The sequence below is a fragment of the Aethalodelphis obliquidens genome, unplaced genomic scaffold (genome assembly GCF_003676395.1).
Source record: "Aethalodelphis obliquidens isolate GAN/ISIS:26980383/991018 unplaced genomic scaffold, ASM367639v1 scaffold18, whole genome shotgun sequence".
NCBI classification, from domain to species: Eukaryota; Metazoa; Chordata; class Mammalia; order Artiodactyla; family Delphinidae; genus Aethalodelphis; species Aethalodelphis obliquidens.
The window spans coordinates 6,213,920-6,238,088 of NW_020837962.1; the positions used below are offsets into that span (position 1 = coordinate 6,213,920).

Here is a 24,169-nt window from a genome sequence, read left to right on the forward strand (position 1 = left end):
TAAAGTATAACTGACCTACAACACTATGTTAGTTCCCTGTGCACAACACAGTGATTTGATATTTTCATACATCACAAAATGACCACTGGATTGTTTTAAATAGGCAAGTGTGTTGGTTTCCAGTATGCAGTGAAACATCATAGTTAAGGAAGTTGATCCTATTTCCTGGCCTGTCGTGCCCCTCGAAGGGTCCTCCGGCCTCTGCCTCTGCTGCCCCGCGGTGGCCTTCTCCCCTCCAGCCTCGGATGGTCTGTCCCCAGGTGGCTCCTGGAGACCCGTCTGTTGGGTACAGACCACGCTTCCAGAGCCACTTCCCGAGACCTGTGCAGGCTCCCGGAGGTTGAGAGCCTGCACCTTCCCTCCACCTGCTCCCCCAGGTGTCTCCACTGCCCTGTCCTCACCTTGACACATGGTTGGGGCTCCTTGTGACCTGCCAGCCCGCCAGCGGGCTGCGAGTTGGATCTGCTCTTCTGAGCTAAACTTTGGGCTCTCGCTGTGTAGACTCCTTTGTAAATGGCTCTTGCTCTGTCCTTCCTGGTGACCACATCTTTCTCAGTCAGAGCTGGAAGGGACCCTTCCCCACTCAAGCACAGAGTCTCAAGTTACAGAAACTCCGGAGGCTCTGGGAGGATGGACGGTGTTGGCGACGGAGCTGGGCACAGAATCCGGATTCCTGACTGCAGGTCTCCTCCCACCAGCATCCTTCTCTCAGTAAAGTCTGTTTTGCGTGAGGCTCTGCGTTATGTGTTAATGGGAATCTGGTTGCCAGGGAGCTTTTCCTTGAAGCCAGCAGGTAAGGGCGTCTCCCCAGAGGAGGCTGACAGTCATTCTACTTTGCAGTCTGGTTTTTTGGGGGATGAATAAGAAAATGGGATCAGCCCTTCTTCCTTAATCATCATCCTCGTGCGTAGGCAAGCTTAGCAGTGGGATGTGGCTTCGTGACAGTAGAAAATGCCACTTACGTGGTCAGCTGTGGGTAAACGCACTGCTGATGCATTTAAATTGGTACTGTGTGAGCAGAAGCAGTCTGGCCAAGGGCGGTCCAGACGGAGGGAAGCTGGGAAGTGGGAGGGGAGGCAGCCCAGGTTCTTGGTTTCCAGGAGTGCAGCAGGGAGATGCAGGGGGCACAAGAGGCTGCGAAGGTCCTCCTTGGCCAACCTTTTCCTCGGGAGGTAGATAATGGCTTTGGGTGTGCAGAGGTGAACATGTTTATTGTAAAAATATACAGATTTTCAGAGTGCATTAGGACAAATTATAACCAGCCCATCGAACCTGATTAGGGAAAGGCCGGAGTAAGCATTGAACCCCAAACACGTGTGATGCCATGCGGCTCGAGGGAGGGAGGGTGGGTTTGGTGGAAGCCAGGGTGAGGGGGGTGGGGGTGGGCAGATGTGGAAGGGAGCCTGGAGGCCTGGCCGAGTTGGCCCTGTCTGGGCAGGAGAGGGAAGCAGCCCTCAGGAAGTGATTCAGGGCCACCTAGGCCACCTTCGCCTCACCCAAATGTTTGCCAAACTTGTTTCGTGCTGGCCCTCCAGTCACTCCCTGCCCGGAAGCTAGACAGACCTACCCTCGTCACACAGATGGGCCTCCCCCGGCCCCTCCCTCGGGATCGAGTTCAGGCTCCTCACTGAGCTTTATATGGGCCTTCCAGCGGCCAGTAGCTGCTAGTGGTCTTTCCCTTGAGGCTTCTTAAGCCCTAGAGCCCGGGGCTAAATACCTGGTCAGCTTCTGCAGTGCAGGGGGTGGGGTCAGGGGGTGGGGAAGGGGAGGAGGAAGCTTTCTTAACAGCCCCACGCTGACCTGGGGCAACCTCTTTGCTTCCCTCTTGCTCAGCATTTAGCTACCGTGTTTACATTTCTTGTGATGTTGTCTACCGTCCTGGAACGGCAGAAGGCTGAGGGAATGACTTATCCTCGTCTGTCAAGCAGGGTTGACAGTCCCGTCTTACAGGGTTTCTGGGGATGATTAAGTTAGCGATAGCTCACACTGTTCTAAGTGCTTCACTGAAGTTAACGCGGTTAAGTTACACATGCGGTAGGGACTATAATCCCATTCGACAGATGAGCAAACTGAGGCTGGGGTGAACTCGTCCTCCATCACACAGCCAGTCAGCAGCAGCTGAACCAGGATCTGAATCCTGGCAGCCGGCTCTTACCTGCCAACGACAGAAGCTGCTGCTTTGTGAGCATGTGTAAGGCATCAGCCGCTGCTGCCTGCATGTTACTTACCTACTATTACCTGATGTCCCCACCACAGAGCCCAGCTGCGGAGGCCCTCGGGGAGCAAGGTGGGTGCTGGGGAATACCTAAAGAGAGAAGAGGTGGGATACATGGCCGGGGAGCTTGGACCGGGATAAGACCACCGCAGCAGGGGAAGGATGGCGCAAAGTCTGAAATCGTTGGAGGTGGGGAGGCAGGTTGAGGGAATTGTGACAGTGTAGGGTAGGGGGCCCAGCCTGATGGCCTCGGGGTACCTACCCAGGGCAGCCCTGTGCAGGGCGGAGAAACAGTGCACCCTTCACCTCATGAAAGTTGGGACAAGTCTGAGTAAGACTCAGTTGTCTCGTTTTGATATATAAGGAAACTTCTACGGAATACTGGATCCTTACCCAGTGGGCAGAAAAGCCTGGAGGGTGGGTCGATGCCAGTTGGAAAGTGCAACCCCCAACATCGTGGGAATGTCAGCGTCGCAACGAGTGGCCCCTCAGGTCCAAGAGGGCTGAGCTCTTCCCCCAGAATCTGAGAAGATACCAACTCACTTAACTCGAGGAGAAAACAGTAATCAGAAAGAAAAATAGGAAACAATAAAATCACTTTACTTTGCTACTCTTCATTTGGAAAGATCATTACAGTATTGTGTAAAATTCAGCCAGGAAGGATGCCACAGGACGGCACAGTCCTGGGAACCAGTGAGAACCGTCACCCCGGTGTGTGGCCCTGGGCAGGTGAGGGGGCTGACCTCGCAGCCTGGCGCTGATCCTGAGCTGAGACAAGCCAGGCTGGGGGAGGGTTGGGGGGAACCAGGTTCCTCTGTGATGAAGGTACCTGGTGGGGGCAGAAAGGTGGGCTGCTCAGAGCACCTCTGTAATCCCCACTTCAGATTCAGGTCTGCAAGTCCCCAGCAGAGGCCATGCCTGGACTGACGCCGGCCCCGGCACTGGTCTGTGGAGGAAGATGCTCAAAAGTGACACAGCAACCGTTTTCTTGGAAAGCTCTCTTCCGTGTTCTGTGTTGTGGACGAGGCTCTGCGCTGCCTTCCAGTTATACAAGGAACTTGCAGAAGGCGGGAGGGAGGAGTGAGGGTTACAGACCCGACCACGGCAGCTCCGAGGGCCTGGGTGGATGGGCTTATTCAAACATCCGGCAGAGAAATGGTACAGCTCCTGATCTGTTAGTTCAGGCTCTCCCGATCCCTGACGAACTAGGGCAAACAGGCCCTGGGGACAGCAGGAGGAGGTTCTTTGGGCGAAGTGTGACCGCCTCAGTTAGTCTCTAGGCCTGGGCTCGGAGCTGCGTCCCGGGAGGGCCATGTGCCAGTTCTCGGCGGGGTTGTTGGTTCCACTGCCTCTGTCCCAATGGCTAGGAAACCAGCGGGCTCTTCAAAGTGTAGTGGATACAGAGCTACCCCTGCTTCCTGGGCCAGCTAGGTGCAAAGTCCCTGGGGTCAGTGGTCACTCGACCAGCACTCTCACGGGGGAGCTTCATTTCTGGAAGTGTTTTTAACCATGTCCCAGGGTCAGATCATTGTAAACATCTTGTCCTTTCTTTCTCATCACCAAAGCCCCCCTCCTGGTACTGATGCAGAGGGTCCCAATGTGAATATCTGTTATATTTTCCACAAGACCCATGAGGAAAGAGGGAGGGTCCAGGCACACTCGTTCTTCCTGTATCATTCTAGAATGATGGGAAAGTTTAAAAACAAAAAAACCCCAGGTGTACTGTGATCGCACGTATCAGGGCAGGGCTGGGGGTCCTGAGACTCGGGGTGGGGACAAAACCCTCTGTTGGAGACAGTCCTTTGAACCATTCTTGACAAGCCTTTTCTTCTCCCTTCTGGCTGCTTCTAGCACTGGAGGCGGAGGGCCATCTCCCTGCTGAGTGAGGACCCGAGTGACAACCGTACAGTGGGCTGGGGGTGGGCGTGGCGGGACGCCCCTCCCACGGGGAGAGGGATGGTCAGCAGAAGAGCTCCTCACAGATCCTGCGTGTGTCCTCGGGCGCCGTCACGGTGTAGCCCACCGTCCTCGGGTCTGTGAAGATCTCGTGGTCGTTCCCACCCTGAGAAGACACGGCGCAGATGCAGGCGCCACCTGGCTCCTCCTGGGCCAAGGCTGTTGCCACCCAGGGGCCTGGGGCCACCAGAGAAATAGGACCAGAAATGAGGACCCTGCGATTTTACCGGGTGGGGAGCATCTCTTCAGGCACCTTTTCTTAGCCCCCAGGAGAGGAACAGCAAGGGTACTCTCGTACCAAAAAAGGGTTTTTCACCTTCCCTTGAACTGCAGTTTAGCTTTGGAACATGCAATTATGCCTGTGAAAGAAATCACGATGTTCCCATGAAGATCTGTCTAAGGCTTATTTTTCTATCAAGAAAGCAGAATTCTCACCCCATCAATTTGTTTTAACTGCATCCAAACTTTCCTAACAGGTCATGGGGGACTGTAGGAGGGCAGACAGTCCAGAGCAGCACTGTCCTTGAGACTTTCTGTGACGATGGACACGGTCCACCTCTGAGCCGACGGCGGCCACACGTGAGGCCTGTGACAGAGGGACTGAGTCTGATTCACTGAAGTTTAAATAGGCCCATGTGGCTGGAGTCTGAGCCTGGTGGCCTGGGCTCAGATCCTGGTCTAGCACCGGTGAGGGGGGTATGTGGGCAGCTCCCCATCTGTGAAGTGGGGATCGTGGCAGCACTTCGCCCAAAGCACCGAGGCCACTGGTGGACGCGCAATCCTGGGGCAGCCCCAGCGCGCAGCTAGCACCGCTTCCTAGCGTTTTCATGCTTCCTTCCCCCTGGTGAGCCCCTAGGAGTTGAGGCCCGGTCTGGAAGGGGCCAGGCATGCTGGGTGCAGGGGGTCCTGTGACTGTGGATCACCTAGTCTGTGCTGCACCCCCTTCCCCAGTCCCGCCCATCTCAGGGGAATGCTGCTTCCACAACCCACAGCCCTGCAGGAAAGCCCCTGCTTAGCTATATTTTCCTCATAACATTGGATAAGCAGTCTAACGCAAAATCTTGAAAAAAAAATCAATTAGTTTATAATGTGATGAAAATCACTGCAGCGAAAATGGATTTTTTCATAAAACACAGCGCACGAAGCCAGTATGGAGAACACGATTCTGTACGAAAATGACATCCTTTTAAACAACGGACACCTGAAATTATGGCTGCTCTCATCTTTGTAAGAACCACCCACCCCCAAGCAGACGGCTTCCCTAGGAGAAGGTGAAGCTCACAGACCTCATGAGGGGCTACTGCCTGGGGCTGAGGCGTGCCGGGCGGAGCCATGTTGGGAGGCCATGGCTTGGAGCCACACTGGGCAATGTTCTTTCCCAGAAGCCTGCCAAGCCTTGCGCGGGCCTCACGAATTTATGTCCTGTGAAGGGGCTCTGGTCATTCAGCTGGCCCCCAGTTCATGGCCAGCATCTCCTGAACAAGTACACGTGAAGACAATTCTTACGACAAAAAAAAGATTTCTCTTAGGAATGGCCTGGTGTGGGGAAACCAGCACAGAGCACCTAACCAAGCAAGCAAGAACTCCTGCTCTATTCAGAAAAACCCAGCACCCACCTGGGGACACTTTCACTCCAGTGTCACTCACCGACCCTGGAGGGAGGGGTTAGTCTTCACGGATTAACCCAACAAACCGTGTGCAGCGCTCACTACCCTCCAGGCATGGTCTCAGAAGCTGGAGATACAGTGGCAAACAAATGACGTCCACCTAAGGGTCGCCTTCCAAGCTTACATTTAAGATGGACATAAACAGCTCTGTGGATGCTTTGCATCTGCAAAGAATAAGGGGAGGGGACCAGGGTGACAGGGGAGACGCCTTTGAGCAGAGGCCTGAAGGAAGAGAAGGGACAAGCCCTGTGACCGCCCATCCGGGAAAGGCTGCCAGCCGGGCTAGAGCCTGCTGGGCTAGAGCCTGCCGGGGAGGGGCCGGGCCGTGAGGCCTCGCAGGTCGAGATGAGGACTTGGGATTTTATGTGAAGCCTCCAGAAAGCCAGGAGCCAGGCTTCACACCATCAGGTTCACTTCACAAGAGGAACTTTCTGGAGAATGGATGGGGGATGAGGACTCAAAAGCGGAAGCAGAGGAGAGTCAGGAGGCTCCAGCCCCCAACCAGGGTACAAGGCAGACAGAAGCCACTCTCTGGGGAGCAGCAAGGCTTACAGATGCCACGCCTGCCCCAACCTGGAGAGGGTGTCCCAGGTGCCCAACAGATGCCTCACCTGACAGAGGGCCTGCTGGTGGCGACGGCGGGGAGCTGTCCGTGGAAGGAGGCTGAGCCCTGCTGCCTTGTAAGCCACTGACTCGTACCAAAGCCAGGTCCAGAGATTCCGATCACCCGGGAAGGAGAAACCTCCTGCAGCCCGGTGGGGCCCGCTGCTCTCAGAGGGCAGCAAAGCTGCACTGCCCGCACTGCCCACATCTCCCGCAGGGCAACTGGCCTCAGAGCGGGCGGGCTCCCTCCTGGGGCTGCACAGACCTTGCAAACCAGACTCGGAGTGAGGTCGGGAGAAGCAGAACCAAACCACCAAGCTAGTGAGTGCCACCCACTAGAAAAATAAGGCTACAGTGAACAGGAAACTTCAAAACTGGATTTGCATGTGCACCAAAGGTTACTGGATTCCTGCTGGGCAGGCTCAGCCACCCACAAGCTCCAAAACAAAGCTCCTGTTTCCTGGGAGAAGACGGAGGGAGGGAAGAGGCGAAGGGATGAGTAAGTGATCATGTTTCCGTTAAGGTGTACCTGGCAGGCCCAAAGTAGAGGCCCCGGATCAGCGCAGGCTGCCCATTGTTTAATCCCTACAAGGCCAAGGTCTGGGCCGACGGGAGGAGGGTCGCAGCGGGAGGAGGGTCGCAGTGCAAGCTGATTTTCTTGCATCAGTGTCCCGGCCGCCGCCAGCTGCATGCCCTGCTCCAGACACAACTCCCAGGGGGTCTCTGCTGTGTGGATACCTGCCCGCGGCACAGGCAAGCTCTCTAGCTGCACATGGACGTTTACCTCGGGTAGTTCAATAAGCACTTAGCCAATTTCTATCCATTATGGGTACAAAGGCCACCAAGACAAAGGCTCAGCCTTCAAAGATCCCAGAGCAGGGGTTCTCCCCTGGCTGCAAGTGACAGTCACTGCAGGAGCTTTAAAAATACATCAATAAAACTGGGAAAGAACAAGAGACATGGGGGCCAAAGGCCCAGGATGCACTAAGAGCTCCCGTGCCTGGGTGTCTCTGGCCACAGGAGAGCTGGGTGCCCAGGGCTTACGCAGGAGGCTGGGGACCTGATGACTGCGGTGTGCGCTGCTCTCCCAGTATGTCAGAATTAGCTGTGGATGAAAACAACCTCAAACAACTTTCACGTTTAAAAATGAATGCCCTTAGATAACTGCTGATTTTTTTCCTAGAAAGAAGTAAACAGCTATGGTCAAAAACAGCCTGGCCCCAGGGTCATGAGGTTTTGAAAGCGATCAGGTGACTCCAATGTGCCTCCAGGGCTGAGGACCAGCAGCTCAGAATCTAGTGATGACCAGGCTAGGGGTGAGGCTGACGCCCCTGGGTGACTGCCCCTTAGGGTCTGGCGATGGCTCTGGCACAGCTCCCCTCATCCGTAAAACGGGGTTCAGAGATGCGTGAGGGGCCCTGGCACGGGAGCACATCGGGGAGATGCTGATGCTGCGGACACCAGTGAGCCCTGGGGGCCTTAAGCCTGGGTCTCCCTGAGCAGGAGCGTTGGGGTGAGGGATGCTCCCGCCTTGGGGTGGGGCTGGTCCACCGTCCTGTTCTCTGGACCAACGAGGCCACCAATTCTGGGGTCCGGAAGGAAGGCAGGCCCCCAGTGGACACATGGGACCCATGGTTCCCCTGCACAGCATCTGGCTTCCTGTCCTCCCGCAGGGGGCCCAGGGTTCTCAGCAGGGTTGAGAACCTCTAATCTGGTCCATCCTCCTCCAGGAGGCTCAGACCACAAGGAGTGGCGATTTGCCCTGGGTCCCTCCAGGAACGAGCGACCCCCTCACCATGCTAACCTAAGCCTGCCACCAGCCACACAAGACCTGGGGCTCAGATTCTGCCACAGAAACAAACAGTCAGGTAGGTCTGTCCCAAGGACACATTCTGCACTTTTGTTAGCCCTAAGGAGCCTTGGGAGCCCTGGAGATGCCAGGAGATGCCGGGAGATGCCAGGCTCGCCGAGAAAGCCCAGGCCCCGGCCAAAGGCCTAACAGAATCTCAAGGGTCGCTGGGTACCACTCACAAGGGCAACCTGTCACCATCCCGCAGGCCCCCAATCTCACAGAGCAACCTCAGTACTAGGTGAGCCTTATCACAACTTCCTTAAAAGCAGGGGCCTCTGGATGAAGGCCAGGCAGGCCTGCCGCTGGGAAAGAGGCACATCCCCAACGCCCTTCCCTCTAAGACCTCTCACTTTGTTCGGTCCTTTGGAAGCGTACCCACAACCCCCTGGACGGCCCGGGGCACTGAGGCTTAGACAGACACACGTGTGGTCACCGCGCCGGGCTTTTGGGGGGCCGACTTGGGTGCTCTCGGTTTCCAAGCCTACCACCTCATGCTGACTGTAAAGGATGAGCAGTCTTAGTGTTTTGGAAGTGAGAGAGGAGAATAAAAAGGGCATGGGCTTCCAGACAGCACTCAGCGAGCAGCTGGCCCTCTGCGGGGCCCCCGCATTCCCCGCCTCCCCCGGCTGGTGGCGGAGTGGAAGTGTCCTGCTCAGGGGTGGAGCTGAGGAAGAACCTGAAAAGCTTCGTTCCCTTCCTCTTTTCAATTTGACATTTTTAAGTTTTATTTTTCAATAGACAGCACCTTCATGCAGCTCAAAAATTTAAAAACAGGGTCTTGTCACAGCGGTAAGTCTCTCCCATCCTCATCCCACCCCCACGGTAACTCTGTAATTTTGGGGGTACCCTTTCAGACCCCCTGTGTGCGCTTACAAGCAGACACGAAGAGAAATGATTTCTCTGTGTTTACACAAAAATGGAGCCTCTTACCAGCACTGCTCCACACCAGCTGTGCTTATGCTACCTGGCATTCCGCTGTGTGGCTGGACCCCCGTTTATTTCTCCATCTCCTGCGAAGGGTGGGGTTGTTTCTGGCATGCCCCTCTCTGTAGCCCTTTCTACACACGTAGGAGTGAACTGAGAGCCGAATTAACCAAAGTGGAACTGCGGAGTCACACCCATCAGTGGGTAATGCTCACCAAGTGTTCCAGTGGGTTTTCACGTCGCCCCGACTTCAAGTCCAGATGTTTTTTACAAGAAGCATTAAACAAGCAGAGGCACTGTTGCCTGGGAATTCGGCAAGGCTGGGGCTGAGCTGGCAGGCGCAAGCCCCCTGGAGAGCCAGGCCGAGCAGCCTGGGTGCATCTCCCCAGGCGCTGGCCATCTCCCTCCCCGCAGCAAACCGAGCGCCCCCCCCCCCCCCGCCCCCCCGTCCCCACCCGCTACTCCCACCAAAGGCCGGGCCCAGGGCCTGTAAGCTGCCTGTTGTGGCTGCCGGGACGGATGAGGGAGTTTCCAGGAGAGCCAGGGCCAGCCCCTTCCCTCTTCCCTCTGCTCTCTGGAGGTGCTCGGGGCAGGGGCTGGGGAAGACACGGGGGACTCGGTGCAACATCAGGCTCCGGCCGAGCTGCCGGGCAGGCGTCTAAGCCTGCTGAGCTTGGCAGGGAAAGGGCTTTTTACTGACAGCGCTTAGCTCAGGTGCTGTCTCCCTGGGAGCCGGCAAAAACATTTTGCCTTGGCGCAAAGAAAGAAAACAGCTTTCTAAATATCTATCACTGAATACGAAAAGAAACTTAAAGCAAGTATTTGGATTGCTCAGGGCCTCAGGTTGTTAAAAGATTTAGATGGCTGGACTGCTAACTCCCATCTCCAGGAAACCACTGATAAAAAAGATCAGAGAGGAGGTCAAAGAATGATGCGAGAGCGTTTACTCCAGTGCTTGTGAAGACAACGAAGAGCCACAAACCCAAAGGGCCTCTGCCAGGGAAATGGGTAAATAAGCTGTGCCCAAATGCTAGAATGTTATACGGCCATTAAAGGCTTGTTTTCAAAGAACATTCCCCGACGTGGGGGGAACGAAATATAGTTAAGAGAACAAAAGCAGAAACCAGTGAACACACCGTGTCCCACATTTGGGGTCATATACATTGCAAAGAGGCTGAGAGGCATGTCAGCTGTGATTTACAAGTGTCTTTTCCTTTCTTGTTCATGCTTTTTCTAATTTTCTACAATGAATACCTATTAATTAAGAATGGGGGGGAACCTCCCTTCAATAGTATCCATTTTTTAAAAGTAGGTAAGATTAAAAAAAAAACAAAAACTGACGTATGGTAATGCAGTGGTTAAACAGAAAACTCTCTAATTTCCAAATGAAGAATTCCCCGAAGATGTTGTTTTCTAATTATCTCAAGAACTGCATTCCATCCTGCAAAGTCCCAGCTGAGGCTTCATCATCACAGAACAACCTGCCTCAGCCCCTCTGAAGAGCTGTCTTCTCAGCCTGCAGGAATCAGCCCAAAGCCGGGAGGATGGGGGGGAAGGCGGGGGACCGGCGAGGGCGGCTCGTGGGATCCTAGTTCCTCAACCAGGGATTGAACCTGTGGCCCCCTGCAGCGGAAGCGTGGAGTCCTGACCACTGGACGGCCAGGGAATTCCCCCAGTTTTATAATTTGGAAAGCAGGACATGAGACTATACTATCCAGAAGTCCCTTTCACGCTGGAAGACTAGCACGTTGAGATCTTACTGAAAAAGGCAGGTCCACATAGGAGAAACCTTAGCAAAACAGCACGCATTTTGGGTGGACCGGGGGTTGGAGGGATTAAAAACTCCATCCATGCAGCCTTTCTGCTGCTGCAGTACAGCCACAAAGCCTGAGACAGGAGCCTGATGGCAAGGTAGCTACCACCACCGGGTGGCCCGTGAGAGGGAAGCAGAGAGGCACGGGGGTGCAAGAGGAAGGTAAAGGGAGGCGGCCCCGGGCTGGGCAGTGACCACTGGGGGCTGAGCCTCCTCTGGGCCTCGATGGCGACAAAGCCCCTCCATCCAGCCCCTTGGGGACCCACCTGTCCTAAGGAGAGCCTCGCCTGCTACCTCGGTGGCTCTGGGGAAATTCCTCCTGCTGGCCTCTCAACACCTGGCTCTGCTCTCAGTCCCCAGTTTATTTTATTATTTTGGCCGCGCTGAGAAGCTTGAGGTATCTTAGTTCCCCGACCAGGGACTGAACCTGTGCCCTTGGCAGTGAAAGCGCCGAGTCCTAACCACTGGACCGCCAGGGAATTCCCATCAGTCCCCAGTTTAGATTTGGTCCCGGACTTGGGATTTCCGACAGCCCCCCCGGGACAGCCTCCTGCCCCTCAGTGTGTGATGCCCAGGCCTGACCCCCCACCTCTCATCTCTCCTGAATTCCAGACTCACGAGACTCTTGGTCCTCCTACCATTTAGGACTCCTAGTGCCCAACCTAAAGGAACGCCCCTGGGGAAAAAACACGGCGGAAACATGAAACAAAAACAGCAAGGGCTTTGAAACACAAAGAGGATCTGATGACAGCACTGGGTCTCATTCCGGAAGGCGCTCGAGGTGGGTGACACTTAACTCAAAGTCAAACTGAAGGGCTCCATCCTTGCCTTCAGAGGTGTCGGGTGTCTGCGCGCAGAGAAGAGGGGGCTCCCTCACCCCCCTCTCATAGGACAGAAGCTATTACTCAGTTTGAGCTGGGCTGCCAGGTGAAGTGTGGCTGGGGGCAGAAAAGCCCGTCTGTCCGCTTTCCCCCTCTTCAAACCCAAATTGAACAACGAAACTGCAAAAACACTTCTATACTTACTGGCATGGTTTTGTCACCAAAGAAATAAATGGTCTCATAGCCGTCCTTTTCCACATGTCCCAGGCAATACCTCTTGTCCCATCCATCAGGGAAGACATCAAAGCTGATCTGACCTCCTGCCGCGGGGAGGGAGACACACAAGCTAAAGGTGAAAAGGAGGCTAATGATATGTCACTGAAAGAAAATGTGCCCTTTGACCTTGTCGGCAACTGGAGTGCCAAGGTTGATTTTTATTACCTCAGTTTGCTAATTACAATACTTTACGGGTAGGTTCTAGAAATCAATTCTTGCATGACTTTTTTTTTCTCCAACATGACTTCACCTAAAACCTAAAAATCTAAAGTCTAAAAAAGAGACACAGTGCTGATTCATCAGAGTGAGACCCACAATGGCTTTGCACCCGAGCGGTCTGCAGAGCGCGCTTAAACGAAGCCCAAAGCAGGCCGGTGAAAGAGCTGCGAACAGCTTCCTTCAGCCGTGCTCCCCTGGAGCTGCACTGTGCGCTCGGCGGAGAGGCCTGGGAGCGGGATGCATCCAGCTCGTCGTGCAGGAAAATGAAAACCCCACGGACGGGGATTGCCAGGCAGCTTTCTTGGGCAACAAAAACCCTTTCAGAGCTGTGTCAGGGAAGACGCTCATCTCACAGTTCAAGGATACTTAACAAGACACCCATTCATCTTTTACAGAGGCCCTCTGCAATTCCAGTTTTCTGGCAAGCGTACGCTTATTTGAGCCGGTGAAAGGAGAGGGCTGTAAGTACGGCTTGTCAGCACTGACAGCAGAAATCGGTCTGTTTAAAGCGTTTGACAGGCATATTCCACCAAAAAGCGAGGCAGAGACATCAGCGATGCAGGAAGAGCTCTGCATCAGACACTGGAAACGGCCGCATGCTGGCCTGCCACTATGAACAGAAATTTCGTGAACCTAGACAAGTGACTTCCCCTTTCTGGGCCTCGGCTTCTTCATTTGTAAAACCAGCCCAAGTGACTTCGAAGGTTCCTTGCCATTCGAACATCACAGGATTCCAGAACACATTCAGTCTACTTGATCTAAGAGGCCCTGTCCCACCTCTCTCCTACAGTCACCCATGAGCTAGCTGTCTTCTGCCCAAAGGTGTGGGGATAAGTTCTCACTCTTCACTAAGCAATCTTATTTTTGACTAGGAGAAGTGCAGGCAGGAAAAATCCTGCTGGGCGAGGACTTAGAACCAAACCCAGCAGCGTGGAAGTCATCTCCTAACCTGAGTCCTGGCTAGCGCTGATCAGGCAGGAGGGCAGTTTCTTGCCACGGACAGCCCAGCTGCAAACTCGTCACCGTCCAAGTTCAAGAGCACACCGGCCCACAACCACCTCCCAGCAAACAGCTCCCAGAGCCTGAAGCCCGCTTGAATGCATGATACCTATGGAAAACGTGAGGCCTTTCCCTGCAAACTCTCTCCGCAGATCCTCCACGAATTTCTGTCTTATACTTTCTTTCTGAGGAAAACAAAAAGATACCAATAGTCCACTGCATTAGAAGCACACTTTCTTGGCCACAGAGATGCACACCACACGTCCATACACCCGGCTATTTCATAAAGACTCACCTGATCCAGTTCGTAGAACTCAATGCGTTCTTCTTGGCTGCAGCTTCTTCCGACGGGGGACACATTCAACATCCCATTTCGGAATTCGATGAAAGTACCCCTGGGGAGGAAAAGGGGACGGAGGTCCCAGAGATACATCATTTATTTGAGCAACACAACAGATGGACAGACAGGCTAAAAAGCCGGCCAATTCCAGGGACGTCCCTGGCGGTCCAGCGGCTAAGACTCTGCACTTCCACTGCAGGGGGCATGGGTTCGATCCCTGGTCGGGGCATTAAGATCCTGCATGCCGAGGTGTGGTCAAAAAAAAAAAAAGTGGGGCGATTCCGATGGCAGAGGCGGGTGTGATCAGCCTTTGGCGGTGCTGTGCTGGGCCGTGTGGCGGCCACGAGCCTCACGTGGCTAGAGAGCCCTGAAAACTGTGGCTGATCTGACCTGAGATCAGAGTTCACAGATTTCGTATGAAAAAGGAGTGTAACCATCATTGACAATGCTTTATACTGACTATATTTGAAATGACTATAGTTTGGATATAGTCAGTTAAATAAAACATATTAAAATTAATTTCACCTATTCCTTTCCGTTGTTTATTTTTTTTAAACATGGCCACGGAAAGCGGAAAAAACGGCACATGTGGCTCATATTACATTTCTGCTGGACGGTGCTGCTCTTGACAGAGAATGTTATAGTTAACAAAGAGCTATGAAAATGATTGCTAGCTCTTCAAGTTCCCTGAGGAATTTGAAAATATATGTCCCAGACACCTTTGCAAGTGACCTAGTGAAATGCTGATTTTTACCAAGAAAAGCAACACAGGAAAAGCTGCTGAGGATCCCCAGGTGAGCCTCAGTAATAATACTCCAAGGCCACACGCCAGGCGTGGGGCTGGGACCAGATTCCACGCCAAAGCCGCCACTTACCAGGGACCCTGGGCACCGCTCTGCTCTGAGCTCAGAAAGGGGTTAATGGCACTTGCTCTGAGGCCCCCTGAAAGGGCTCCGGAAATGAAAAGTACCAGTTTATCTAAAAAACTGGGAAGCAAGTAAAGTAAAAATAGCGGTATCTCCATCACTGGATCCTTCCCCTGCTGTGTTCAACTTGCAGAGAAAGAGGCAAACGATACAACAACGTATGTGCACCTAAGACACTTTTTCAAACACCCCGTCCCGGTTGTCCTGGACTCGGTACAGACCAGCCTGTCGCCTATACCTTCTACATCTACACTGGGGTATGGGGCCTTGGTGATCATTCCCAGGGGGGATACTAGGCCTGTGGGTCCTAAACTGTCAGAAAAAGAGGTCATGCCCAAGGCAGGGAGGGAGGCTGATGCACTGTAGAAAGGCTTCTGTTCTAAAAACCAGGACTAAGGCGGTTGATCAAGCATTCACTTCCCCCCTGAAGACCTGGACGATGTGACGTCTTACTACACTTGCCTGGCGTGTGTGGGACATAGCATTAGACCCACGAGCAATGTGGGTAAACGCCGATCAAGGAGGAACTCAGCTCTGCCTTCTGAATTCACCGGGTGTCTCAGGCTAATTCGGAGTCACAGCTCTGCACGCTGGGCCCTCTCACTAGATGACATCTTCTTTGGAGGACAGGAGTGTATCTTATCCTTTTTTTATCCTCCCTCAATGCTCAGCCCAAAGTAAAGACTGAAATGACCTGGGGTATGTTATATGTTCACTTTCTACAATGGAGAATTTCTAATATACGTAAAAGTCAACAGCACAGGATAAGGAACCCTCACGGGCCGTCTCCCAGCTGCCAGAAAGATGGACTTCGGGTCCCTCCTGTCTCATCCATCCCCCTACCTGGGACAGATGTGAAAAAGGAAGCCCCTGCCCTCTAAGAGGAGGTGCCGAGCAGGGGCATCTGTTTCGGAAATTCTGGAAACAGGTCTCGAGCACTCTCGAAACTCCAGCATGTCTTGAAATCCAATCACCCTTTAAGAAATGTTTCACCCTCTAATCATTAGGGTGTTACACATTAAGTGCAGAAAACCGAGAAGATGAAAAGTATTTCAAAGAAACCACCTGAAATCTCATTACCAAGAAACAACCACCATTAGCATATGGTCCGTTTTCTGCATATCTTTTAACTGTGGGCATGTGTGCACATTACTGTTGTTTTTATTTAAAAATGGGAATTGAGATAACAGTATTCAGAACAAGAGGTACGTTCCCGAATCAAATGCCTACCGAGGCCAGAAAAATGAGACAAGTGGCCCGTGAAAGACTGGGGGATGGGGAGGGGGGCAGCGCTGCCCGCCAGGCTGCTGCCACCTAGGAGGGAGCATCGAGCTGCCGGGTTTTCAGATGCTGCAGAAGCCGGAAACCCAGGTATTTTAAAGTGTGAAATCAGACTTTTAAATGATAGCACTTACTGCAGATTTTACTGAACACCAGGGGCCAACTGAACTTGGCTTTGCCTGGGATTTGGCCCGAAGGCCTCCAGTTTGAGACTCCTGAGCTGCGGCCTGGGCTGATGCTGCTTTTCCCACACTGCTGTTTCACAGGCATGTGCCTTAACTGATAGCCTTTGAAAGCATATAGTTTTCAACTTCCGTCACGTGGACGCACCATCATTTATGTAATCATTGGTCTACCGCTGGCTTTACAGAAGGTTTCCAGTGGTCCCTTACTAAGCACCTGGCTTTGGAGTTGAGTTAGCTCCAACCCACCAGACGGCATCAGCCATATTCCAGTGGTGCTTCTTTGCTAAAAGCAAACCCACCTTTTCTTCGGGAGTTTAATTTTCGCGATGTAGCTCAGACAGTAGTTGATTAAATCCTGGATTAGGGCCTCACCCAGGTGACCTTGAATGTTCTAGATAAAGAAAATACTGGAGTTAACTTGACACAGTGGGAGGCATTTTCAAAATGGCTTTCCAGCAAACCCAGGTCTTCAGCCTCTGTGGCTGGAGGGTCACCAAGCAGTGGTGGGGACACACCCCACTGCCTTTCTCCTTTTCTCCCTTTTTCTCTGGTTGAAAACATTAGGCAAACCAGAAAGGGCCTCAGTTAAAACCATTTTCTGCTTCATTACTCAAGATTTTTGTATTCATTATCTCTCAAGTGCTTCCTGGAAGCCCCAAAGAGTTTATTGCTGCTGCCTTTTATTCAATTAAAATATCTGCAGACACTGATAGAAAATATATTTGTTCCACTTTGGCTTCCTCTTACGTCTGAATAGAAGGATCTTAATGGTAATAAGAGCTACATGGTACCTCTTAGAAATGCTTGCAGCAAGACAACTTGCCCTAGTCTTTGCTACCATAATAGAAATATTAGATTAAGTAACCTTGAAAAACAATTATAAAAATTTAGTTAACAATTTGGAATGTGTACTAGTCACATGATTCAATATCCAAAATGTAAACAATACAGGGTGAAGATTCATTACCACTCTTCTCTCAGATATAACTCCCTGGAGGCATTCAATATCAGATACCTTTTTAGAAAACATTTCACTAGTAGTACAGAGTAGTTTGGATACTTGCAAACCTACCTGTTTGCACAAGAGTTTCCCATCTTTGTATGCTACCAAGCCATTTTCTGGAAACACATAATCATATTTTTCAACCACTGCCAACAAAACAAAATTGAGAATGCAATGAATTGGACCCTGTGTTTCTATTTCTTGATTAACATTAATCGCCAATAAAAATGCTAAACTCCAGTAATGACTGTGAAAGGCTATCTCATCTTAACAGATTGGGAGGGTAGAAAAAAAGCTCCTTAAAAACTTTTTTAAGAAGGCTCTTCATTATAAATTTAAAAGATGACAATTAGGCTGCAGATTGGAGACTCGGTGGGCACCTCAACGATGGCTCCCAAACCCCACTGTGAATCTGCATCACTGGGGCAGTGATGAAAATCTGCAGAATTCCAGGCTCTGCTCCCAAGGTTTCTGAATCAGAATCTGCAGAGGCCAGGTTAAGAATCAGATTTTGTTTTTTAAAGCTCTTCAGGCGATTCTTATATTCATTCACATTTGAAGACCACCCACATAAATCTTAATGGAGCCTCAAACTCTAGGTGCTTGCCAAAATGCAGATTCCCAGGCACTATGTGTTGGGTGGGGCTCCCACATCTCCATCTGAATGAGCTCCTCAGGTGATTCTGATACAGGTGGGTCTTCCACTTTCTTCTGGCTCGCTACTGTTTTGATTCTGGAGTTTCAACTCTCACTCTCTGAAATGTAAGACACTGTGCTACACTGACAAAACCTCTCTGAGCCTGTGGTTAATTACGTGACCAGAGGCAGAAAGGGCAATCGGGACCAGGTAACAGGATCCCCGGGTCTTAATGTGTCCCATTATGTTGTTTATAGCGTTTCTAAACAGAGCACCTACAAGGAAAATTAAGTGTAACCAGAACAGAGAGTTTTAAAGGGACTACACAGATCCCTCTTTCAGTAACTGGTTCAATAAATACACCCCACACAGATTTGCACTGTAAGATATTACATCTAGAACAGTGGTTCTCAACTGGGGGTGATTTTGCCCCCTGGGGACATCTGGCAGTGTCTGGAGACATTTTTGGTTGTCACACTGGGTGTGGCAGCACTACTGGCATCAGGTGAGCAGAGGCCAGGGATGCTGCTAAACATCCTACAGTGCACAGGACATAGAGAATTACTGGCCCAAAACGTCAACAGTGCCAAGAAGAATGCTCAATCTCTCTCTACCTGCTATTTCTTATAGGCCAGGCACCCTGGAGGCCCTGGGGCCGTGGAGATGAATAATCCATAGCACTGGTCTTCAAGCCAAACACAACCAGACAGTTTCCAATAATCAGAGCGCTGCACCCACAGCACTAGACTCTCTTTGAGGGTAGTTGCTAAAGTATGATTCCCATGCCCTACAGACCCATGCCCTTCAGAATCTCCAGTGAAGGGGCACGTAAGAATCTCCACCTTCCTGGGGTCCTGGGCTTGAGATTCTGGTTCACTAGGTGGGGAGGAGCCTGGGTGCCTCCCGACTAGGGAACTCTGGGGAACACTGAGATAGGGCAACAGAGGGAGGCATGAAGACCCGGATCACCCCTCAACACCTGGGTGAGAAGGACGTCAGGAGATGGGGCCCGAACTGAGGCCAGAAGGGCAGTTAATGGGGACCAACAGGAAGGACTGCAGGCCGAGAAACAGACACCCATCTTTCTAGGTGAATCTGTCCATGTATCCGAGTACCAACTGTTCCACTAGCAACTCCAGAAATTTACTTAGAGGACTAAAAACAGAGGAAAAATAAAGGCAGAGAAAATGTTTCCCCAAACAAGGAAGCAGGAAGCCTGAAGCCTGCCACACGGGGGTGAGGGCTCGGGGCTCCTGTGATACTAAATGGCAACAGGTCCCAACGTCTTCATGAGAAGTTGACCTTTTACCAAAATGTAGCCAGCAATGTGGAGTTTACCATCGTTTCCCAGTTGCTCCTGTACTTTCTCAAAGTCCGACCCGCCTACGACTCCAACTTTGATCTTCTGCCTCAGTTTTTGTAGAAAGCAATCCATGTCTTTGGTAATTTTCTGCATTTCAAAAAGAAAAACACAACAGTCAAGAGTCACGAAGTAATCGGGAGACTAAAATCCCAAGAGTGATATAACCCTTATTTTTATAACTGCCAATTGGGTTTCTAGGTCTACAGATAAGACCAACTATTTAGTCGTGCTTTTGGGACATCAACTTTTTTATCAGAAAAAAACTTGTTAAATTTTACTTATTTTTACCTAGTTTAAAACACACAAGAAATATATTAACAGCTGTTATGTACTGCTCTAGCCTTTTTTCTGTGCATTTATATATACACTTGTCTATATGCACATATATAAATAGGTGCTTTTTGAAACACAAGTGGACTCATTCCACATCTTGTGCAATGACTTGTTTTCTCAGCACTAAGTTGTGATTTTTCCACAACGCATGTAGACCTACCCCAGTCCTTTCAAATGCCACACTGTGCTCCATTTATGGATTTAAGTTGATTAAAACAAAATAACATAATGAGATTAAAGAGGAAGTTGAGAGTTGATTTATTATAATTATATAAACAAACAAAAAGCCTTAGAGTAAGACCACTAGATTTTTCAGTCTCTCCTGAAAGAAAAGCTCTGTCTATAAATAGTGGTCTCAAGACTTCCCTGGTGGTCCAGTGGGTAAGACTCTGCGCTCCCAATGCAGGGGGCCTGTGTTCCATCCCTGGTCGGGGAATTGGATCCTGCATGCTGCAACTAAGAGTCCGCATGCGGCAACTAAGACCCAGTGCGGCCAAAATAAATAAATAAATGTTAAGAAAAAATAAATAGTGGTCTCAGTGGTATAATTTTATGCTAGTTAAATTCCAAACCGTGTGCCCATTCAAAAGAAATTTTAAACTGACATGAAAAGATATCCCTGTGTTCAAGCAAATCACAATGAAGTTTTTAAACTTTTATTTCATTACTTTTAGCAATCTTAATTGTACACTTACATGGAATATCTACACAAATAAAATTACCAGAAATTAAAAACAAAAAACCCACTTAACTCAACTTCAGTACAAAAACATCCAGAATTCAATCTTCTCCTTTTCTTTCTTTTTTTTTTTTTTGGTACGCGGGCCTCTCACTGCTGTGGCCTCTCCCACTGTGGAGCACAGGCTCTGGACGCGCAGCCTCAGCGGCCATGGCTCACAGGCCCAGCTGCTCCGTGGCACGAACCCGTGTCCCCTGCATTGGCAGGCGGACTCCCAACCACTGCGCTACCAGGGAAGCCCTTATCCTTTTCTTAAAAAAATTTTTTTTCGAGTAATACATGCATATGATTAATAAAATAAAATTGTACAGAAGGGCTTACATCAGAGTGCAATCTTTTCTACATCTTCCGGTGGAATCTTGACCTAATAGACAAAATCTAGTGGCCTCTGAGTCAGTGATTGTGAAAATGGGTCCCAGAGTCCCCACAACTGCTTTACTCAGAGCCGACGTCAGAATGCAAGTGGGGAAGATTCCCATGATTGCAAAATATTAAAAATGCAACACAAACGCAATACTTCCACCTTCAAACAGAAGCCTAAGGGCACAATTTATTTTCTCTTGACCCTTGTGCACACTGATGAGTTAAATGGTATTGCTGTCCAGCTATCAGACGTGCTCTGCAACTTGCATTGGTCAGAGACACCTTTTCGCTTCCAGATGGCAGCAAATACTTTTTGACAGGAAATAAGACCTAGCTGCTCGTGACCACAATAGAGCATCTAAACTACCCCACACCGCAGGAGAGATTTGGAGCAAAATAACCACACAGCCAAATTGTCATAATGTTTCTAAATAACTCTTGTGCTGATAATTTCAAGGAATTCTAAATCATCCCAGAGAAAGAGCCAAAAGCTTGGAATTAAGGTGAAAAAATGTTAAAAGTTCACCTTCTGAAAAATTAAAAAAAAAATTAATAAAAGACTTTTTTGGGACAATTAAGGAAAACTGAGTGGAGCAGAGGAAGAGTTAGAAAATAGGGCCTGTGGGCCAGACCCAGCATGCTGCTTGTTTTTGTAGAATGACTGGAACACAGCCATATATCCATTCATTTCCGAGGTGTCTGTGGCCACAACTATAGATGTGAGTAGCTGTGACAGAGACCATATGGCCTGCGAGCCCCAACCATTTACTATCTGGCTTTTTACAGAAAAAAGTTTGCTGACCCCTGGACCAGGGTATAAAATAATATTAGGGAATTGGTGATAGTTTCCTTAAGTATGATGACGGTACTTTGGTTACGACATATGTCCTTGTCCTCAAGAGCTGCAGGTGCGAACATTTAGGGGTGAAGTACCATTATGACTACAGCTTAGGAAGTGGCACAGAAAAGATTAAAAAAAGAGAGAAAGTTAATATCAATCACTGTTGAATTTAAGTGGTGGGAATATGGATGTTTTGGGTACTATACTTTTCCAGCGATTCTGTACGTTTGAAAATTTTCATGATAGGAAGTTGGAAAACAATTCACCCAGGTTTATATCCTAGTTCTAAGTCTCAACTGCTTTTAGATGCAATGGCATTTCTTAGGAAAGTACTCAGAACAGCAAAATTCTACTAAGACAGTAAAATGTGCAAAGCTCTGGACTCCACTCTAATTAGATTTTACCTGTTTAGGTCATATACTATTTCAGCAGCTGCAGGAAAAGATAACCCATTTGACTGCTTTCGGATTGTCTTGTGCTTATCAATGTTTGAGAATGCGAGTACTGAGGAAGGGAAAGGTTGTACAATGAACAGATCTGTTGCTAAAATAGTTTTTAGTTTTTATTTTTAAAATAGCTTTATTTTTTAACCTTGAGCACCCAGCACATAAACAATTCTATTTTTTTTTATTTTTAAAATTTATTTATTTAATTTATTTTTTTCGCTGTGTTGTGTCTTTGTTGCTGCACACAGGCTCTGTCTAGTTGCGGCGAGCAGGGCTACTCTTCATTGCGGTGTGCGGGCTTCTCATTGCGGTGGCTTCTCTTGTTGTGGAGCATGGGCTCTAGGCGCACGGGCTTCAGTAGTTGCGGCACGCGGGCTCAGCAGCTGTGGCGCACGGGCTTAGTTGCTCCGTGGCATGTGGGAACTTCCTGGACCAGGGCTCGAACCCATGTCCCCTGCACTGGCAGGCAGATTCTTAACCACTGTGCCACCAGGGAAGCCCTGAAACAATTCTCTTTACAATTAGATTATTTTTTGAGTGTAAAAATTTACTTACATTCGCCAAAGAATATCACGTTTCAAATGTTTTAAGGGAGAACACTGCGGGTTGCCTGGTCTCGCTGCTATTTCATACTTTATGCTTATATATCCCTGGTACCTTCTGGGAATCAGAAGCACGTTCCTGAATGACACACCTAGTAACACAACAGCCTCCACCTTGGAGCAGTAGCAGAAAATGGCAAACTTAGCAAACAACGATGCCCTGAGGCCCAGAGACTTGTACCAGATCTCTTGTGTGAAATCAAGGTCATGGTTCCACTGAGTCTGTTTCCTTATTTAAAATGGAAATAACAACTATCCTACCAGGGATGAAAGAGGGAGAAAGGTTAAAAGGGTCTAATGATACTGTGTAAAAAGGCTTGGAATGTAAATCCAAGGCCATTACAGCCAATGGGCCAAATTGAGAGCAGTTTTACTGGAACGCAGCTATGCTATGTCTACATAAGGTCTATGGTTGCTTTTGCATTAAAGTTGAGTAGTTACTACAGACCATATGGTCGGCAAACACAAACGTATTTGCTATCTGGCCTTTTACAAACAATGAATTGCTGACATTGGCTCCAGACCACTAGGCGCTAATTAACAACCTACAGGTGTGCATGGATCACTGAACCTCAGAATCAAAAAGGGCCTCTGGAGAACTTGCAATTGAGCATCATTGCTAGATACATAGCACCTGTGGCTCAGAAAGGTAAAATGATAGGGACAGCTAAGGTCACAGACATTCGTTGTGAATTCTGGAGCACACATACCACTGCTTTCACCTGGCCCAAACTAAGCAGGGTAGAGCTAGAACTTGAAGACAGTGAGGCTACTTGGGCCAAGTCTCAAGTTCAAATGGCTGGTGTTCAGTGACTAATCTGTGCAAGGGGGAGGTCAGAGTGGGCAAAGATCACAAATGTTAATCTTAACTGAAATATATCCGTGCCTACGGCAACAAAATCTGGAAATGAGAAGTTTCTAGGAGTCCAAGGAGGTTCTCAGCAGGCAGCCTGCAGTAATCTAGGTCTCCTCCATCACCCCACTCCACTGCAGGGCTGGAGAAGGGAGTGGTGGCGGTCGCTGATATTAACTGAATATTATTGAACCCAGTCTACCGTATGCAAGATACTTTCATGAACTTGTATGATTTCATTCGACACCCACAAACACCACATGCAACAGGTCCTATCCCCACTTAATGCCATAGATGCTGAGGCTCTGAGGTTAAATGACTTTGCTCAGGGTCACACAGTTGTCAGGAGGTAAAGCTGAGACTCTACCAGGTCCGTTTGACCTGGAAACCTGTGTCTTTCACATCAGGCTACAGGCAGAGACCATACGTCATAGGTCTGAGGAGGGCACACAAGCTGGTTAAGGGGCAGAGCTGGGGTTCAAATCCGGGGCTGGAGGTGAGAGTCCAGAACTGCGTTTTCCAACCCAAGTTTCTTGCTCTCTAGAGTTTTCCGGCCTGTCCCATCTCTTCGAGCACCCTGAGGTCTTGAAGAGCTGGTGGGAGCTTCCATCTCATTCCTCCAGGAACCCAGAATAGAGTTCGGTCCCTTCAGGGGAGATAGGCGGTCCTTAGCCCCGTCTGGGAGCAGCAGGGGGCTCTGCACCGGCTGCCGCAAGCCCGCCGGACGCCGCTTACCTGCCGCGGGGCCGTCAGGGTCCCGTCCACGTCGAAGAGGCAGAGCGCTGGGCCGTGCGCCGCCATGACCCCAGTTTCCACGCGTACCTTACAGGATTCGCTGGCACCTGGAATCCGTCTCGGAACTTCCGGGACCAGCCCCCCTGCCGCAGGGCACGCCGGGAGGAGGAGAATCCA

General features: G+C 50.3%; 1 protein-coding gene and 1 long non-coding RNA gene across 3 annotated transcripts in view; one reads left to right on the forward strand and one right to left on the reverse strand.

Moving 5' to 3' along the window:
• LOC113626216 (uncharacterized) overlaps positions 1-2,753 on the forward strand; it is a 2,776-nt gene extending 23 nt beyond the window's left edge. The window contains exons 1-2 of the long non-coding RNA XR_003435093.1: positions 1-2,287; positions 2,580-2,753. The exon at positions 1-2,287 is cut by the window's left edge and continues 23 nt beyond it. This is a non-coding gene — a long non-coding RNA (uncharacterized LOC113626216). The remainder of the gene's footprint in view (positions 2,288-2,579) is intronic.
• Positions 2,754-2,794: 41 nt separating this feature from the next.
• PMM2 (phosphomannomutase 2) lies at positions 2,795-24,124 on the reverse strand. Of its 2 annotated transcripts, none has more exons than XM_027117434.1 (8): positions 23,993-24,124; positions 19,056-19,167; positions 17,150-17,226; positions 16,377-16,468; positions 13,641-13,740; positions 13,455-13,530; positions 12,056-12,171; positions 2,795-4,277 (listed from the first exon to the last, which is right to left on the reverse strand). In XM_027117434.1, the coding sequence occupies exons 1-8, from the start codon at positions 24,056-24,058 to the stop codon at positions 4,176-4,178; spliced, it is 741 nt and encodes a 246-aa protein (XP_026973235.1). In that variant the 5' UTR covers positions 24,059-24,124; the 3' UTR covers positions 2,795-4,175. The 2 variants fall into 2 exon arrangements, with proteins under 2 accessions (XP_026973235.1, XP_026973236.1); XM_027117435.1 differs by having other exon boundaries at positions 2,795-4,530.
• Positions 24,125-24,169: the final 45 nt, after the last annotated feature.

What these genes read in the sequence shown, in the direction of transcription:
- PMM2 (XM_027117434.1), bottom strand. Translation starts at nt 24,058, where the DNA reads ATGGCGGCGCACGGCCCAGCGCTCTGCCTCTTCGACGTGGACGGGACC. An exon ending in AGGCCTCACGTTTTCCATAG is followed by an intron (nt 12,172 to 13,454) that starts GTATCATGCATT and finishes TCCCCGCGGCAG; the next exon opens with GAGGTCAGATCAGCTTTGAT. An exon ending in TTGGTGACAAAACCATGCCA is followed by an intron (nt 4,278 to 12,055) that starts GTAAGTATAGAA and finishes GTGTCTTCTCAG; the next exon opens with GGTGGGAACGACCACGAGAT.